General features: G+C 40.1%; 1 protein-coding gene across 1 annotated transcript in view; it reads left to right on the forward strand.

Annotated features, from left to right (window-relative positions):
- The window catches only part of NUF2 (NUF2 component of NDC80 kinetochore complex), a 52527-nt gene that overhangs the window by 21562 nt on the left and 10148 nt on the right, over window positions 1-20817 (forward strand). Inside the window, exons 9-13 of the mRNA XM_089671572.1 lie at window positions 2488-2550; window positions 14859-14996; window positions 16568-16708; window positions 16790-16965; window positions 19538-19673. Of these exons, the coding sequence (XP_089527698.1) occupies window positions 2488-2550; window positions 14859-14996; window positions 16568-16708; window positions 16790-16965; window positions 19538-19673 (654 nt within the window). The remainder of the gene's footprint in view (window positions 1-2487; window positions 2551-14858; window positions 14997-16567; window positions 16709-16789; window positions 16966-19537; window positions 19674-20817) is intronic.

The following is a 20817-nucleotide window of genomic DNA, read 5'->3' on the forward strand; positions in this document are numbered from 1 at the left end:
CCACTTAAAAAGATGAGAGAGACCTGTAATTGGCATCATAGGTGGACCTCAACTATGAGAGACACAATGAGAAAAAAAAATCCAGACAATCACATTGGCTGATTTAGAAAGAATTTATTTGCAAATTATGGTGGAAAATAAGTATTTGGTCATCTACAAACAAGCAAGATTTCTGGCTCTCACAGACCTGTACCTTCTTCTTTGAGGCTCCTCTGTCCTGCACTCATTACCTGTATCAATGGCACCTGTTTGAACTTGTTATCAGTATAAAAGACACCTGTCCACAACCTCAAACAGTCACACTCCAAACTCCACTATGGTGAAGACCAAAGAGCTGTCGAAGGACACCAGAAACAAAATTGTAGACCTGCACCAGGCTGGGAAGACTGAATCTGCAATAGGCAAGCAGCTTGGTGTGAACAAATAAACTGTGGGAGCAATAATTAGAAAATGGAAGACATACAAGACCACTGATAATCTCCCTCGATCTGGGGCTCCACGCAAGATCTCACCCCGTGGGGTCAAAATGATCACAAGAACGGTGAGCAAAAATCCCAGGACCACACGGGGGGACCTAGTGAATGACCTGCAGAGAGCTGGGACCAACGTAACAAAGGCTACCATCAGTAACACACTACGCCACCAGGGACTCAGATCCTGCAGTGCCAGACGTGTCCCCCTGCTTAAGCCAGTACATGTCCGGGCCTGTCTGAAGTTTGCTAGAGAGCATTTGGATGATCCAGAAGAGGATTGGGAGAATGTCATATGGTCAGATGAAACCAAAATAGAACTGTTTGGTAGAAACACAGCTCGTCGTGTTTGGAGGAGAGAGAATGCTGAGTTGCATCCAAAGAACACCATACCTACTGGGAAGCATGGGGGTGGCAACATCATGCTTTGGGGCTGTTTCTCCGCAAAGGGACCATAAACGACTGATCCATGTACAGGACAGAATGAATGGGGCCATGTATCGTGAGATTTTGAGTGCAAACCTCCTTCCATCAGCAAGGGCATTGAAGATGAAACGTGGCTGGGTCTTCCAACATGACAATGATCCCAAACATACCGCCCGGGCAACGAAGGAGTGGCTTCGTAAGAAGCATTTCAAGGTCCTGGAGTGGCCTAGCCAGTCTCCAGATCTCAACCCCATAGAAAACCTTTGGAGGGAGTTGAAAGTCCGTGTTGCCCAGCGACAGCCCCAAAACATCACTGCTCTAGAGGAGATCTGCATGGAGGAATGGGCCAACATACCAGCAACAGTGTGTGCCAACCTTGTGAAGACTTACAGGAAACGTTTGACCTCATTGCCAACAAAGGATATATAACAAAGTATTGAGATGAACTTTTGATATTGACCAAATACTTATTTTCCACCATAATTTGCAAAAAAATTCTTTCCAAATCAGCCAATGTGATTGTCTGGATTTTTTTTCTCATTTTGTCTCTCATAGTTGAGGTCTACCTATGATGCCAATTACAGGCCTTTCTCAACTTTTTAAGTGGGAGAACTTGCACAATTGGTGGCAGACTAAATATTTTTTTGCCCCACTGTATATAGCGCCGTCAATTTACGCAGCGCTTTACATATATATTGTACATTCACATCAGTCCCTAACCCTCAAGGGGCGTACAATCTAAGGTCCCTAACTCACATTCATATACAAGGGCCAATTTAGACAGGATCCAATTAACCTACCAGCATGTCTTTGGAGTGTGGGAGGAAACCGGAGTACCCAGAGGAAACCCACGCAGGCACAGGGAGAACATGCAAACTCCAGGCGCGGAGGTGCCGTAGCTGGGATTCGAACCAACGACCCTAGTACTGCCAGGCGGAAGTGCTAACCGTTTAGCCACTGTGCTGCCACAGTGGATGTATTGCAATGCAAATCACATTGCAATACATATCTCCTCGGCTAGAATAGCCAGGGAAAGTGACAGCAATGACCCGGAAATGACATCATATACGTGGCTTTCCGAGTCACAGTAAGAAGGGGAGAAAAGAAGTCGTGTGTCCACTCTCCTCTCTCCTATCCACCCTCTGGCACCCGCCATGTTGACCTGGGGCTCACAGATGGGCAGGCAGAGCCCGAAATACATGGCAGGAGCACGTGTGCGGGCGAGTGGGGGGTTGTTGTGTTTTGTGTCTGACACCAAGCATGGGCATTCTTCTTGCTGTCCATTCTTTGCAAAAGCTCTTCTGCATATGGCCAATCTTATACGAATTGGCACAAAAGGGCACACCTAAAACTGGATAGTACTTCATCATTTCTTCTGTGTATTTAAAGAACATGCATGTTTTTTAGTAGGATTATTTTTGCTACTACTTTTTCCTGTGGCTGTCACTGGAATCATATACTCTGTAATTTTTTTGTGTGGAATAATCTTTAGGTTACAGTTACATATGGGTGCATTTTTGTCATGTTTTATTTCATTGTATAAGTTCATATATTGCATTTATTTTGAACAATATTTTTCCTTCCTTTTTAGATGGCTTTCCAGGAAAAACTGGCACAGAAAAAAGTGGATTTTGCAGAGAAGATGAAAAAACTGGTAAGTTAAAATAGAGCTGCAGTAATAGCAGTTATGTCACACTAGTGTAGAGTCAGCTGATGCCCATATGTATAAAGCATTTGTGTGTAAAGTTCAGCAGGAAAAGCTTAAGGTTCTCAGATGGAAACTCCAGGGTGAATTCTTGCTGATCTCCGGACACTCTTTGCAGCACCTCTGAGGCTGAAGAATCTCTAAGAGTACAAAAATAAAAGCAGAGGGCGTGATCTGAGTGTAGTCAGGTACATTTAGTTATAAAAACAGCAAATTGGCAACTTGCATATAGCCAGTAAATGTTCGCTAATCATCAGAGTCCGGCTTGTGTGGTGTAATATTTATTTTATTTATTTATATTTTATGAAAGCAGAACCGCAGACCAACCTGAAAATAAACCCCAAACCCAGCACTTAAAGCTGGGCAAAACACCTCTTTTCCCTGACTTAGTTTGACTTGCCTTTTGTGTTACAGACTCTCCCCCTCACCCCCCTTATACTTACCTGAGCCCCATCATGATCCAGCACTGTGCATAAGAGCTGTAGTTCTCCTGGCTTTGTCCCTCCTCACTAGACAGATCGATAGCAGTTGGGAGCCAGTGGCTCCCACACATGTCACTCAACTCTAGTGATGATGGAGCGGGAGGCGGGGCTGAGTCTTGTCTGTGCTCAATGGACCACCAAGAAAGGAGGAGTGCCGGCAGGGAATCCAAGAATAGAATTATTGGGGCCGCTCTATGTAATTCTTTTGCACAAAGCAGGCAAGTATAAACATGTTTTGTTTTTTTGGCTTTGTTTGGTTTTTTTTTTTTTTCTTTTACAATCACTTCAATTGCTATGATGCCTTGTACTGCCACCAGCTGTTCCATCAGAACAGATCTGCCTTTGTCCTGTAATGTGCTCTTGGCCATGTATTTTAACATCAATATTTTGGCTCGTCTCAAGTTACCCTTGTTCATGGCCATCTGTTAGGGCGATATTCAACTTGTTTCCAAGATACAGTGCCTTGAAAAAGTATTTATGCCCCTTAACATTTTCCACATTTGGTCATGTTACAACCAGAAATGTATTTTATGTGATAGAGCAACACAAAGTGGCATATAATTGTGAAGAGGAAGGAAAATTGATAATTGCTTTTCAAACTTTTTTTACAAATATCTGAAAAGTGTGGCGTGCATTTGTATTCAGCCCCCTTTACTCTGATACCCCTAACTAAAATCTAGTGGAACCAATTGCCTTCAGAAGTCACCTAATTAGTAAATAGAGTCCACCTGTGTGTAATTTAATCTCAGTATAAATACAGCTGTTCTGTGAAGCCCTCAGAGGTTTGTTAGAGAATATTAGTGAACAAACAGCATCATGAAGGCCAAGGACACACCAGACAGATCAGGGATAAAGTTGTGAAGAAGCAGGTTTAGGTTATAAAAAAAATAACCCAAGCTTTGAACATCTCATGGAGCACTGTTCAACCCATCATCTGAAAATGGAAAGAGCATGGCACAACTGCAATACTACCAAGATGGAGCCGTTCCGCTAAACTGGCAGGCTGGGCAAGGAGAGCATTAATCAAAGAGGCAGTCAAGAGGTCCATGGTAATTCTAGAGGAGCTGCAAAGATCCACAGCTCAGGTGGGAGAATCTATCCACAGGATAACTATAAGTCGTGCACTCCACAAATCTGGCAGTTTGTGAGAAGCCATGTGGGGGGCACAGCAAACATGTGGAAGAAGGTGCTCTGGTCAGATGAGATCAAAATTGAACTTTTTGGCTTAAAAGGAAAAATGCTATGTGTGGCTGAAAACTAACACTGCACATCACCCTGAACACACCATCCCCACTGTGAAACATGGCGGTGGCAGCATCATGTTGCGGGGATGCTTTTCTTCAGCAGGGACAGGGAAGCTGGTCAGAGTTGATGGGAAGATGGATGGAGCCAATTACAGGGCAAAAAGAAAACCTGCTGGAGTCTGCAAAAGACATGAGACTTGGGTGGAGGTTCACCTTTCAGCTGGACAACGACCCTAAACATACAGCCAGAGCTACAATAGAATGGTTTAGATCAAAGCATATTCATGTGTTAGAATGGCTCAGTCAAAGTCCAGGCTTGAAACAAATTGAGAATCTGTGGCTAGACTTGAAAATTGCTGTTCACAGACACCCTCCATCCAATCTGACAGAGCTTGAGCTATTTTGTAAAGCAGAATGGGCAAAAATGTCACTCTCTAGATGTGCAAAGCTGGTAGAAACATCCCCAAACGGACTTGCAGCTGTAATTGCAGCAAAAGGAGGTTCTACAAAGTATTGACTCACGTGGGCCGAATACAAATGCATGCCACACTTTTCAGATATTTATTTGTAAACATTTTTGAAAACCATTTATAATTTTCCTTCCACTTCACACTTTGTGTTGGTCTATCACGTAAAAGCCCAATAAAATAAATTTACGTTTTTGGTTGTAACATGACAAAATGTGGAAAATTTCAAGGAGTATGAATACTTGTTCAAGGCACTGTAAGTCTTGTAGTTTATTCAGTCAGCACTATATCACAAGTCACTGTTTTTGAACTGTTTTAATTGTTTGTTTTTTTGTTTTTGATTTTGTTTTAATGTTTTGCTAAGCTTATAATGCTGGATCTGCATTTGGTCTGTTAAAGATACATTTGATAGCTTTTTTTTTTGTTATATCTGTTCAAGAAGTGCAAAATAATACCTGTTGATTGTGTCATAAATTCTGAGTGGTCCTGTGTTATCTCAAGAAATCGAATTAGCTCTCCTAGCCCTTAACCTGGACTACATTGACAATTATAATATTTATGTTGTTGAGATGAAGAGAGGAAGGATTCATTTGTTTAACAAAAGACATATATTTGTTTAATTTCAGTCCACAAATTCCTGTGTGTTAGCAACACACAGCTGCATATTTGGAGCAGAGTGCATTTGTTTTCAGCTCAATAGGTAATTTTTTATCATTCATTAACCAGTTGCCACCCAGCCTATGGCCCAATGGCGGCCGGGTGAACGCTTCGTCCCTCCTGGAGGACGCCATATGGCGTCCTTCCCGGATCGCCCTTTGCGCATGCCCGCAGGCCTGCGCTATGGTGAGATCTGTCACCGGCCGTGTACTTTGGACATGGCCGATGACAGATCTGTGTACCGGTCCTGCTGCCAGTACCATGTGACCTTCTGTGACCAATCACAGCAGGTCACATGACAGTTGTATAAAATGAATGGCTTCCTTTCATGCCATCCATTGTATACAAGTGTGTCTAGCTGTTAATGGTCACAGCGATCACATGCACAGGCTGGGCCAGTTACAGCCCATCTGTGTCATTTGATTAGCTGTGGCTAATCACAAAAAAAAGGAAAAACCTGAATGAATCGATTTCATTAAGTTAAATGCTTGCTTACAGGAAAGAAATTATTTGCTATAATCAAATTGTGTAAAAAAAAATAAAAATAATGATCACTTCCCCAAAGTAGTGCAATGTTACTATGGTAACATTATACTACTTTGGTCATAGTGAAATATGAAAAGAAAATCTTAAAGAGAAAAAAAAGTAATAAAAAATTTAAAAAATCTTTTTTTTTTTTTTGGACTGTCACCAGTCAGTGTCCCTGATCACTGCCACGCCAGTTATATGCTGATGCTGTACTGCACTGGTGACGGTATGCAAAAAAAAAAATTGTGAAAAAATGTTTTTCATTTCTTCATTTTCTGAAAAATTATGACAAAAAAATCACAACTTCAAAAGACTTGCCATGCCTCTTATGAAGTACGTCAGACTGTCTACTTTGCAAAAAGGGGTCATTTGGGGGATATCTGTACTGTTCTGACATTTTTGGGTCTCAAGAAATTAGATTGGCTGTCAGTACTTCAGGATTGATCAATTTTCAGATATATCCCATAGCTTGTGAACTCTATAACTTTACTACAGACTAAATAATAAATACTGATTTGGGTTATTTTCACCAAAGACATGTAGCAGAATACATCTTGGCCTAAATTTATGAAGAACAATTATTTATTTGCAAACTTTTATAACAGAAACAAAGAAAAACATGTTTTTTTTTCTTTCAAAATTTTCAGTCTTTTTTTTGTTAATTTTAGCACAAAATAAAAACCGCAGTGGTGATTAAATACCACCAAAAGAAAGCACTAGTTGTGTGAACAAAATGATAAAAGTTTAGTTTGGACACAGTGTTGCATGACCGCGCAATTGTCATTCAAAGTGTGAGAGCGCTGAAATCTGAAAATTGGCCTGGGCAGGAAGGAGGTAAAAGTGCCTGGTATTTAGTGGTTAAGGCATGCATGATCAGGAGTAAATCTGAGACATTTTGTTATACTGATGCCTACAGGAGAAATTGAACACTGGCAGCAAAACAGATAACCAGCCAGGTAAAAGCCAGGAAAAGTTGATCATTTGTAATAGATGTTTTATTTTTTTCAACAAGAGCTTTCCTTCAGCCAACTCTTCATTCTGCTGTGCTGCTATCCAGATAGGTTAATCCTTGGCACCGCCTTTGAGGCCGTTCCCAGACCCAGTTGAATTGAGAGGGGCTTGCCTGTAATGTGACCTTTGACACTGAGTTCAACTTGTTATACTACATGGGCACCAAGTGTACTGGTTTGTTAGCTGCACTTCCTAGGTTCCGGGCTGTGGCACATTCTCTGGTGTGACCTTTTCCTTTGGAATTTACCTATGTAAGTTGAAAACTTTGGAGTGTGGCATTTGATCTCTGAGTTCTGCATATGGCGCTCTCTGGTACCTTAGTATTATGCTTGTTTATCACAGAACTATGACAGAGCCCTCTCTGTTCATGGTGCACTTTTAATTTTTCTTCCACAATTGTTTTTCCCTGTGCTCCTCAGAAAGGGTAAAAGCACTGGAGAAAGAAGTGCTGCATTACTAACTGCGATGTTGCATGGACACAACACGATCTCTGTCTGTTTTTTAAATTTGAGATAGCTTTCCATCATTGCTCTACTTTCAAGTATCACAAAGTTCGGTTTGTCCTTGCTGCTGCCAGCATTGATTTAGTCACCTCTGGCCTGCTTTTAACAACTGTTTTTGAGTATTCAAGGTCCTTTTTTGGTGTGCTTATATGCATTTCCTCAGTTGCTCTAAGACGCAAAGTGAGCAGTCACACAGGCCTCTACAGCTTCTCACTTTTCTGCTGTTCGATCTGGATCAACCATCAAAGGATAAATCACAAGTCTTCCAATCCTGTTCCAAAGGCCGCATGCCTTAGTAAAAGCCTTTGTACAAGGTGTCACTCATATATTCTGACCTAAACAGCCTCCAGTGACTCAGTTGGATTTCAACCTGGTTCTTTCGGTTCTTTAAAAGGATGTCCTTTGAACATATCAAGGATGTTCCCTTGGCAATTAGGAAGGCAACTTTGTGTGTGAGAGTTGACATCACCTCTTCTAGACATGCTTCTGAGTTAGCTGTCCTTTCTTGTAAAGAACCTTTTTTTTTTTTCTGCACAAAGATTAGTTTGTCTTCAGGCCTAGAGCATTTTTCCTCCCTATGGTGGTTTCTACCTTTCACCTGGTGAAACAACCTGTCCGACCTCAAAATACCCCAAAAAGATCTCTTGATTGTTTGGATGTGGTGAAAGCAGTTCATGTTTATCTTGTGGTGAAATCTTCTCTCAGAAGGACTGACTCACTTTTTGTCATTCCTGAGGGTCCCTGAGGAACAACCTGCTTCTCATTCCCCCATTTCTCTGTGTCTGTTAGCAATCATTACACAAGCCTATAGGCATTCTGTAAAGGGACAAGCCACTAGATCAGTAAGTGCTTCTTGGGCCTTTCAGCATCAGGCAGATGTTTCTCAGATTTCCAAAGCCACTACCTGGTCTTGCGTTTATACGTTCTAAGTTTTTTTCCAGGCAGATGTTCATGTTTTAGTTGATGCAAGCTTCGACCATAAGGTGCTGTAGGCAGTCCGCAGTTTCAATACTGAAAGTGGTGCATAATCAGTACGTATCTTAAGTGCGCCATCCACCTCCTACAAATATCAAATGACCAAGAGTTTCTGCAACCACTGTAAGTGATCCCGCACCCAAAAGAAAAATAAATAATGAAAGTGTTGCGCTACTAAATATTAAAACCTTAATACATAAATATGTGAAAAATAACACTTAATTCATAGAATACTCAGTGCATATATAAATCATATAAATGAACACTGTCCTAATGGTAAATCAAAGTCCATGTCCACATGTTGCAGTTCTCCAAATATCTTCAACAATGAAGGTGATGCATTCACTTATTCCATCATCACTGAACTTTACAAACGTGTCCCACCACCATACTTAAGGATGGCCACTCACCTGAGAACCAGGACCTATATACTGGAATATACAGGTCTCCTGCACTTGATAAATTCCCTATTAGGACTCAAGATGGCAGTAACACCTTCTGCTGTATCTTCCGCCACAGTGGTAATCACAATTGGGCAATCCACAGTGCCTTAAATCCTTCTCCTCCTCTCAGCATCCCCATCCCCAACAGGTTTTCCTTGATGAAGCCATGTGGTTGGTGGCGTTACATGTGGGGTGGAGCTTAGTGACGTCACTTCCAGGTATGGAGCCACGAACCGGAAGTCCAAGTAGATTTAATATGCGTGAGTATTTTTTAGTCTTGTGAGTGTGCATTTGGCAATTTTAATTATAATATTTATAATAAAAAATATTACACTATTGGAGGCTTTCTTCCTTTCCTTATGGGGATGCTGAGAGGAGAAGGATTTAAGGCACTGTGGATTGCCGAATAGTGATTACTACTGTGGCGGAAGATACAGCAGCAGGTGTTACTGCCATCTTGGATTCTAATAGGGAATTTACAAAGTGCATGAGACCTGTATATTCCAATATATAGGTCCTGGTTCTCAGGTGAGTGGCCATCCTTAAGTATGGTGGTGGGACACATTGGTGATGCATTCAGTTATTCCATGATCACTAAAGTTTACATTCATTGTTGAAGATATTTGGAGTACTGTCATGTGGAATTGGACTTTGATTTACCATTAGGACAGTGTTTATTTATATATGCACTGAGTATTCTATGAATTAAGTGTTCTTATTCACATATTTATGTATTACGGTTTTAATATTGAGTAGCGCAACACTTTATTTTTCTTACAGTGGTTGCAGAAACTCTTGGTTATTTGATATTTGTAGGAGGTGGGTGGCGCACTTAGATACAGTTGTGTCCAAAATTATTCAACCCCCACTGAAATTGAGTGTTTTGGCCAGTTTGACATTGCTTTTGATCATTCAGTCATCTTGCTTACATTTACATTAAAGAGGCACTTGTAGGTCAGACAAATATAACATAACAGTTATAATGAAATAACCACAAATGTCTTTTCTGTGCTCACAGCATTATCAGTTTTATTCAACCCCCAAGTGACATTCAATCTTAGTACTTAGTACAGCATCCTTTTACAGTTATAACAGCTTTTAAACGTGAAGCATAGCTTGACACAAGTGTCTTGCAGCGATCTACGGGTATCTTCGCCCATTCTTCATGGGCAAAGGCCTCCAGTTCAGTCACATTCTTAGGCTTGCGCACTGCAACTGCTTTCTTTAAGTCCCACCAGAGGTTCTCAATCGGATTTAAGTCTGGTGACTGCGATGGCCACTCCAAAATGTTCCAGCCTTTCCTCTGCAACCATGCTCTAGTGGACTTGGAGGTATGCTTGGGATCATTGTCCTGTTGAAAGGTCCAACGTCTCCCAAGCCTCAGGTGTGTGACGGACTGCATCACGTTTCCATCCAATATCTCCTGGTACTGAAGAGAATTCATGGTACCTTGCACACGCTGAAGCTTCCCTGTACCTGCAGAAGCAAAACAGCCCCAAAGCATGATTGACCCTCCACCATGCTTCACAGTAGGCAAGGTGTTCTTTTCATCATAGGCCTTGTTCTTCCTCCTCCAAACATAGCGTTGATCCATGGGCCCAAACAGTTCTAATTTTGTTTCATCAGTCCACAGAACACTATCCCACAACTTTTGTGGTTTGTCCACATGGCTTTTGGCATACTGCAGTCGACTCTTCTTATTCTTTGGAGACAGCAAGGGGGTACGCCTGGGAGTTCTGGCACGGAGGCCTTCATTACGCAGTGTGCGTCTTATTGTCTGGGCTGAAACTTCTGTACCCACATCTGACAAATCTTTTCTCAGTTCCTCAGCAGTCACACGGGGACTTCTCTCCACTCTACGCTTCAGGTAGCGCACAGCAGTCGAAGTCAGCATCTTCTTTCTGCCACGACCAGGTAGCGTTTCAACAGTGCCCTTTGCCTTGAATTTGCGAATGATGCTTCCTAAGGTGTCTCTTGGTATGTTTAACATCTTTGCAATCTTCTTATAGCCATTGCCCTTCCTGTGAAGAGAAATCACCTCTTCTCTTGTCTTCCTGGACCATTCTCTTGCCTTCACCATGTTTGTAACCACACCAGTAAATGTCTAGAAGGAGCTGAGTATCACAGTCATTTTAAAGCTGCCTAATTGGTGCTTATTATGCTTGATTGCTGCTCGGTGACATCCACAGGTGTTTTCAATACCTGATGGAAAGCACCTGTATGAACCTCTGTTCTTCAGAGTGGTAGTCTTTAAGGGGTTGAATAATTGTGGCAATGAAGAAACCACATAAGAACCATTTACTACTGTATTACATAAACAATTGATGTCATTTTAGTTGCATTTGGGTAGTTACAACGTCCTTGTAGGATTTGATTCTGAATACAATTCCAAATGTACACTATAGTCCCTAAACCCCTTTACAGCATTGGGGGTTGAATAATTTTGGACACAACTGTACGTATTGATTATGCAATATCTATACTGTTATGTGGACGTTAGTGTTTTGTTACTGTTGCTCGCCCGTCAGTTTGACTGCTTTTGGACGTCCCAATTGCTTATGATTTACTTATGACCCTGTGTCCCTAGCTGATGAAATCGAAAACCTTTTTTTATCTTTGATCTTTTATTTATTGCCAATTCCTCCTGCAGGCAGCAGTATAAACCAGTTTTCTCAAATTTACTTCTGATACTGTGTCCCTGAAACAGTATATGAAATAGAACTTGGAACGACTGCTGTTGTGGGAGATTCCAGGAAATGGTTTGTGGTAGGTCTAACTCCATATTTCCACAGCCATCTTCCAGGACAGTAGGAATTTCATATGCTCTCCTGGCAAATCTCAAGAAACCTACTTGCCTGTAAGAAAGTGTACTGTCAGAAGGTACAAATGGAAGTTTGAAATAAATTTTGAACAATTTAAAAAACATTGGGGACATTTATCAATCCTGTTGCACAGCAAGGTAATGCTAAATGGGAATAGTGAGACGGATCGTAAGACAGATTTATTACAAGGTTATGGCCAACAGTCAAAAATACCTCCTTTGGCTGTGGTTTACCATTTGCCCTGCAGAAGATTTTCCCCGCTTAATGACCAGGCCATTTTTTGCTATTCGGCTCTGAGCTGTTTCAACTGGTAATTGCACGGTCATGCGATGCTGTACCCAAGCAAAATTTATGTCCTTTTTTCACACAAATAGAGATTATTATTGGTATTTGATCGCCAATGGGTTTTTTTTTTCGTGATATAAAATAAAAAAGACCAATTTGAAAACTATATTTTCTACTTTCGGTTATAAAAAAAAATATTCAGTAAACCCAAAGTTAGTTATAAATTTAGGTCTAAATGTATTCTTCTACATTACTTTGGTAAAACAAAATCATATATATATATATATATATATATATATATATATATATATACATATATATATATTGAGCAGCTTTTACTTTCTGACTGCCTATCACATTTCTTGAGGTGCTAAAATGCCAGAGCAGTGCAACCCCCACAAATGACCCCTTTTTGGGAAGTAGACACCCTAAGGACTTTTCTGAGAGGCATGTCAAGTCCATGGAAGGTTTAATTTTTTGCCACAAATTTTTGGAAAATTTACAAAAACCTTTTTTTTTTTTTTTTCTACAAAAAGTTGTCACTTGTTAGAGACTTTTTGGCAGCCTAGCTGCATACAGGTCAAAAATTTCTTGACCACCTCCAGGCTTTCAAAGGGCATATATCCTTATGTCACTTCCTCATTACCTATCCCCCCCCCCAAAAGACCCCTTTTTTAGAAAGTAGACAACCCAAGTAATTTGATAAGAGGCAAGGTGAGTATTTTGCAGATATAATTTTTGTCACAGGGTTTTGAAAGAAAAAATAAATTTTTGTTTTCTTTCTTCATTTTCCAAAACTTGTGGCAACACATACAGCAAAATATTCACCATGCCCCTTAGCAAATACCTTGGAGTGTCCACTTTCCAAAAAGGGGTGATTTGGAGGGTGCTTCTACTATCCTGGCATTTCAGGGCCAACATTAAAAGCTTCTGCTAAACACCACCCACTTTTCTAACCTTGAAGACCAAGCTTGGTGTGATCAGATGCTTTCCCAGTTTTAAAATGGTGTTGTTTATATCCGGTGAAACGGAAATTATGAAATGCTTGTCTCTTCCGTTCTCTTAGACCATAGAGATGACTGGAGGCATTCCGGTCTCCGGTCAGCTCTATGGTCGGGAGGAGTCCCTTCCCACTGCTGTAGCTGCAGGCATCATCCCGGTATAACCACTCAAAGTCCAGTGACGTACATTGCTGGTCCATGTTGGGCTTATACATAACATCAGAGAACATGGGCATATGATGAATCGGGTCTGTGGATTGCAATTAATTAATTTTTTGTAATGCCCATGTTGAGGGTTAGGCCCAAAAAAGTTTTAAATTCAGGAACCACGATTAGATTTCGATGTAAATTGTCTACAAGAGCTGAATTTGGGTGGGCGTCGATGTATTGTGCGTATAAATTGCTTTGGCCCACAATTAATTGATATGAATCTTCTGTGTAAAACAGAGGAGCAGCTTAACGCTAGTGCTGACAGCGAATGGGACTGATCCTGCTAAGATTGCATTTTTGGGAGCACGATACTAAGGAGGCACTAGTATAGTTCTGTTTGTAATCAATATATTGATCCGTATAGCGTGAGTGCGATACTGTAGTATGCGAGCAATCTATCGCTAGCTGAAAGGTGCGCTAACTGACCCTGGAGTTATAGGATATCCCTAATGGCAATAATACAGTGATTAGTGAAAAGTTCTATATACTGACCCTACTAATGGCACTGGCTGGGTGACAGGATGATCAAAGAATTAATAAGGGTGGTCAAAAAGTTCAATGTGCTAATCTAACGTGTGTGTAAAATGTAGCGCTTTTAGTGCGGTGTTCTCTCTTCTCTCCCTGGACCGGCATAGGGGCAGCAGGGGGAGGCGCATGCACACACAGAAATAGAAAGCGACGTAAGGGTACGTCGCTTTGCCGAGAGCCGCCACTCGCCCACACATTGTGGGTGGGCAAGCCCAAAGTAGTTACAAGAAAAAAATATTGAGAGAAATTTTTTTTTTACGATTTAAAAAAAAAAAAATCCTTTCATCAGAGTAGTACAATGTTACCAGAAGTAACATTGTACTACTCTGGGGGGGTGATCAGGGATTTTTTTTTTTTTTTTACACACTTTGCATTGCAATAAAGGTTGTTGCTCCTGCAATGCAGTGTTTGCTTTGAACTGTCATGAATGGGTTAAGTTCATGACAGCTCAAAATACAGTGATCTGTGATTGGCTCCAGCTGGTCACATGGTACAGGATGCTGTGATTGGCCTCATATATCATGTGAGAACTGTGGGCCAATCACAGCTCACCAGGAAGAGAAGCAAAGCTGTTATGAATCAAATTCATTCATAACAGCTTTGTTGTCATTGTGATCACCAGGTCTTGTTCACCGGGATCTTCATTCAGCTGTGTCCGGCGGACGCAGCAAACTGGGTAGTAGGGGAGGGTTGCGTGCCAGCTTGGGCGCACAGTGCTCCTCTGTGTTGGTACAACACCAGCAACGCACGGGTACATCCGTGATCCTTTAGCTGCCACCCATCCGCCGTACATTGCGGGCAGGTGGACGGTAAGTGGTTAATGAAACCTGACCCTGGCCTTTATGTGTCTGTTTTATTAGAATAAAATCTCTCTCATCTTTAGTAATAAATCTGTATCAAATTTGAAAACAGTCGCACTTGGCTGCTTAGAAATACAGACGCAAAGATATGTAAACCTGTTTCCGAGACATTGGTGAACAAGATACAGCCTAATTTGCAACCAATTGTGTTGCTAATTTGCTTGATAAATGTCCCCTTTTGTCATTTGTGTGGCTGTGAATTCGCAATTAAAATTGATTAAAACAATTTCTTGTGACGCAGAACCAGTTAAAGCTTGCTATTGCTACAATGAAGGAGGATCAGGATCGCATGAAATCCCAAATTGTGGAATCACCAGAACAACGTAAAAATAAGACAGAGAGGATGAAGGAGAATGTCCACAGAGTCAAGCAAGCCAGGGTAAGACTGTTCTGATCCACTAGCAATGTATTAGAATCATTTTGATAGATTGCATCAAGCCTGATTACACTCAGCACAGTTAGGATAATTGAATCCATAAGGTGAAAACTTTATTATTATTAAATTCAATGTTGACTAATTTTTGACAATCTGAATTCTATCATTTTAGGCTTGTAAAATTAATTATATAAACAAGAAAAAAAACGAGACAAGACTGAGTGGAAAAGCAGAGCTCATTAACCCTCAAGATAAACTAGTGCAGACTAGGTTGGGGGATCCCAAATTTAGTGATGGGTGGTTACAGACCCCTGTGGAACCCTGACCTTTCACACTTAAGATCTACTGTGTTGGATCCCCAGAAGTTTACATACCATTACCAATGATGTTAATTATTGTTTGCAACATTTGCCCGAGAGGTCTGGGTAAAGCATTTGCTGTGAATAACTAGGAAGCACCAGCCTTAGGGAGCATTTTTGCAACTTAGGATAGATTGGGAGTTACATTCTCCCCCCCATAGAACATCTGTATGCTATGAGATCCTTTGGGAATCTGGGTCCATCCTTGTGGCGTTACACTTACGGGGTACTCTCTTGCTGACGTGTTGTGTATTAATCGAAATCTGTGCGCCTTCTGCTCCTGAAGAAGCAGAATAACAACACAAAACATGTTGAGCTAATCAGATTATAAGTCTATACCTGTGATCTCAAGACTACTAGTTTGTTCTATGTATCCACCACCCTAATCGATAAAAGGGTGCAAGAGGCTACTGTGAGTCATATTTTTTTATTTCAGTTTTAATGCTGTTTTAACGTGCAACAATAAAAATTGTATTTTTAAAGAAAATAATATTTGATATGGTGCCCATACAGTCCATAGACTGCGATCCAATATATTTCCTTTTCTTTTGTTATCCCTACCCTTGAAAAATGTATATAAAGAAAAAGACATAACCAAGCTCAGCTGCCTAATCAAACTTCAAAAGCTGGAGACCGATGCTGAGAAGTTCCATTCCCCAACATAGAATCACAGTCAAAAAGCCGACAACTCTCTGGACTTCATTGCAAAATCTTTATTGGCTACTTATCACCATGTACAGCATCTTTAAATGCTAACGTGTTTCGGCTTCAATGGCCTTCCTCATAGCAAGGAGAAAGGCCAGTGTGGCCAAAATGTATTGACATTTGTTACATGTTGTACATGTTGATCAGTAGCCAATAAAGATTTTGCAACTATAACTCCACCGAGTTGCCAGCTTTTTGACACTGAATCTTGTAAAATGTATGCTTTTTGTGCACATGTGCGTTTTAACACATTTGAATGCGTATTTATGTCCTTTTTGCTTTTTTTTTTTTTTTAATGGGTATCTCAGGTCAGAGTTCACAGTCATGAAAACTGTCATATCTCTTCTATTTGAAAGTGCTAACAGAATCAGTTTTTGCTGTATATTCAGGATCTTGATAGATTCTCGGTGACTGTAGAACCATCTATATTTTCCTTTTCCTATGGGTACTGTATATGTTTACTATATGTTACAATAAAGCTCTGAACAAGGTTTCTCTTCCTTTTTACAGCTAGAGACTGTAGAAAAGTATGAACATTACCGGGAATGGGTGACCCTGGCTGGTTTGTGGCTACCAGACATGCAAGCCTATAATAAGAAGTTGCATAGCATTGAGGCCAACCTGGAAATGTATAAAAAGATTCGGGAAGAGGTAACGTATACTTGTGATTTGTGTTGATTTAAAAACTGGCTGTATGCCCCTTCTTTGTAGCTAACTGTTCATATTTTCCAGATTAGACAAGAAGAAGAGCAAAATGCAAAAGAAAACCTTGATCTGAAGTCCGTAACCTCAGAAGAGGCACAATTAAAAAGAACTATTCTCATGAAAAAAGAGAAGCTTGCAAAAACAGATATTAAAAACCAAAAGAAACAAGAGGACTTTGAGCAGAGAAAGAAAGAAATTTTAGAGTAAGTGTTTGGCTTTTATCCAGTGAGCTGGAAACAAAGCCTAAAATCTTCATTTTAATGGCTTTCATCTGTCTTCAAAGCACACCTAGGTATTACTAATACATATACTGCTGTGAATCGGGAAGACAGGGGAGCTAGACTCTGCCCTTTGTTCCTCTAGTGATAAAGGTTTTAGTATATTTTTGAAGTGTCATGTTTAAAGGGAAATGCTAATGGTTTGGGTTCTGTTTTATTCTGGTTTGTAAAAGGGATAGTTGAGGGATAGTTGTGTTATCTGTTGTTTATTACAGTGAGGAAAATAATTATTTGATCCCCTGCAGATTTTGTAAGTTTGCCCACCTACAAAGAAATGAGGGGTCTGTAATTTTTATCATAGGTGTATTTTAAATGATAAGCACATGATACAAATGTTATAAATTGAGTTGCAATTCAGTGAGTAAAAGAAGTATTTGATCCCCAAGCAAAACATGACTTGGTGGAGAAACCCTTGTTGGCAAGCACAGAATTAAGACGTTTCTTGTAGTTGGTTACCAGGTTTGTACACATCTCAGGAGGAATTTTGATCCACTCTTCTTTACAGATCTTCTCTTAAAGCCTTAAGGTTTCTTGGCTGTCACTTGGCAACTCAAAGTTTCAGCTCCCTCCATAAATTTTCTATAGGATTAAGGTCTGGAGACTGCCTAGGATACTCCATGACCCTAATGTGCTTCTTCTTGAAACAATCCTTTGTTGCCTTGGCAGTAAATTGTGGGTCATTGTCATGCTACTGAAGACCCATCTTCAGTATTCTGGCTGTGGGAAGAAGGTTCTCATCCAAGATTTTACAATACATGGCCCCGTCTATTGGCCCCTCAATGCGGCAAAGTCGTCTTGTACCTTTAGCAGAGAAACAGCCGCAAAGCATAATGTTTACACCTCCGTGCTTGATTGTAGGGATGGTGTTCTTAGGGTCATAGCCAGCATTTTTCTTCCTTCAAACACAACGAATCAAGTTAATGCCAAAGAGCTAAATTTTGGTCTCATCTGACCACAGCACTTTCTCTCAATCCTTTTCTGAATCATTTTAGATGTTCATTGGCAAACTTCAGACTGGTTTGTACATGTGCCTTCTTGAGGAGGGGGAACTTGCGGGTGCTGTAGGATTTCAATCCATGGCGGTATATTGTGACACCAATGGTTTGTTTGGTGACTGTGGTCCCAACTGCCTTGAGATCATTCACAAGCTCCTCCTGTGTAGTTCTGGGCTGATCAGTCACTTTTCTCATGATCTTCCTTACCCCATGAGGTGAAATCTTGCATGGAGCTCCAGACTGGGGACGATTGATGGTTATTTTGCTGATTGTCTTGTAGCTCATTACAGGCTTGTACAGGTCTACAGTCTTGTTTATGACATCCTTTGACAGTTCTTTGGTCTTGCCTATAATGGTGAGGTTTGAATGGAAGAAAGAGATTCTGTGGACAGTTGTCTTTTATACACATAGCAAGTTGTCATTAGGGGCACCTTTTTAAATTGACATGACCAATCTGTGTACCACATGAGCACATAGTCTGTGAGAGCCAGAATTATTGTTGGGTGGTAGGGGATCAAATACTTATTTATTTTAAAATTATTTAAAATATATTTTGAACTGCAACTCAAATTATAAAATTTGTATCATGTGTTTTATCTGAATTTTTGGTTGATATTCTGTCTCTATCCTTTAAAATACCTATGATAAAAATTATAGACCCTTCATTTATTTGTAAGTGGGCAAACTTACAAAATCTGCAGGGGATCAAATAACTATTTCCCCCAATGTATAGATGGAGGGATTGAGTCACTACTTAGACTTGTGCGCTTGTATGTGCAACTTTTTAAGCTTGAGTTATTGAGCTATGTAAAGAGGCTTCTCTCAACAAGGGGTAACAACAACAGACATAGGCGTATTTCATATTTTCCTAATTTTTAAAGTTTTTTTTTTGGGGGGGGGGGGGTGTTTTGTTTTTTGTATTGCCTATAATATTGGAGATTTATATACTACTATACCTTACCTTCAACATTTTTGCCATTCCTTTATACCTCCATGTTATATATTTGTTACCATGGCTACCTTCACTGGTTGGGTCTTAGGGTGGCCCTATGTTAGTAGATTTCTCCTTGAGAATGACAGGTGGGGTGTTTAGTAGTGCCACACAGTGGTTGTATCTTAATGTTCCTCTCTGTGAATGCAATTTCACAAATCACTTTGAAGTAATTGGAAACAATGTACCATTTGAGTTCTTGATTGTGGAGGATAAAAGATTGCACTGATATGCAGAAATACAGTCAATACCTGGAAGAACATGCACTTAGAAATGCAAATCTCCTCTGGTATAGAGGAGTAGTATATAGTTTATTTATGCACTAGGATGTGTTTCCCTTTTATAGCACATGTTTATTTGATGTATATTCTTGTAACAGGTTGCACTTTATTTTGACATGCATAAAAGTATTTATTTTTTGGTTTTAGCTGTTTCCTGGAGTTCAGCTTTAATATAGTCTGCACTTGTATAGAAATGCCTATATTGGACCTGTTTGTCTCTTTTTACACAGGAATTGTAGTCGCATTCAAGAAAAGAGACAGGCTATGGTTGGGCGTGTGTCGCATGTTCTTCAAGAAATACAGCAGATTAACAGTAAGAAAGAACAGGTCCTTGAAAGAATAGAAGAAGAAAAGAGGAACTGTCAGGTACGTTCTAGCATTGCTGATGCATGTCATTGCTGTGCTGGGGTTTTGAGATTTACTCCAATTTTATGGCAGCTCTATAAATGGCTTTATTCAATAAAACATTCATATTCTTGAAGATGGCATTTAGTGAAAAAAAAAAAAAACAAATCTACAGATTTATTGACTTATTGTGGTTGTAAAGGCTCAAAGTTTTTTGCCTTCATGCATTGTATGCATGTTTTGGTATGTTTTTGGGTTGTATTCGATATATGCAAAGAGAGATCACACAAATGCTTATAAGTGTAACATTTATTACAAGTAATGACAGATAAAGATAAATTATAACACGAATACTTAACTAAAGCTGCTGTTTCCGTCATGGGTCCATCCATTATATGGCCTGGCACACAGGTGACCACAGAAGCATGCATACTGCAGCTCTTACACGAGACAATATTTCCAATCTAGCTGTGTTGTATATACTGGACTTTTGTGTAAGCAATCTACAACCCACCCACCCTATGCAAACAACATAATGACCTTATTAGGAAAAGAGAGTGAGCTAGCTTGTCCAAATAGTCACATTACCTTTTGGTATTTAAGGTAATCAGACCTTGTCCTTGTGTAGCCCTTTACCCAAGGCTTGGAGGCATTCTTAAACATTTGTGAGGCCAACATTAATAAGGAAATGTGTAATTTGCAATTTCCCAATCACTCCACCCCCTGGCTCACAAATATACAGTAATGCCTCCAGCTGTACATAAAGGCAACATGTCATCAGTTTATCCAAAGAACCCCCAGTGGGACTTTAATGCTGCAATAGGATCATACGTATATTGAAAAAGACATTTTGTTAAAAAAGATGATCAACTTTATTACATACACATTTCTATTGTAATGTTAAATACATGATTTCTAAAAAGAATATTGCTCTGACAGAATTCTTACAGGAAAACAAAAATATGAAACGACACAGAAAAGAGAGAAAAAAAACCCCAACGTGTTTCAATCATTCCATATTCTAGATCTTTCTCAGGGGGCATGATAGACAAAGGACTTTCTAGTAAATCTATAAACAATCAGAAATGAATATACCAAAAATAAATAGATAAGCCAAAAAATGTTCTCACATAACCAAATACTTTTTTACTTACAAAAGCATATG

This window comes from Staurois parvus, unplaced genomic scaffold (genome assembly GCF_062004578.1).
Source record: "Staurois parvus isolate SC_StPar_1 unplaced genomic scaffold, SC_StPar_1.0 ptg000106l, whole genome shotgun sequence".
NCBI classification, from domain to species: Eukaryota; Metazoa; Chordata; class Amphibia; order Anura; family Ranidae; genus Staurois; species Staurois parvus.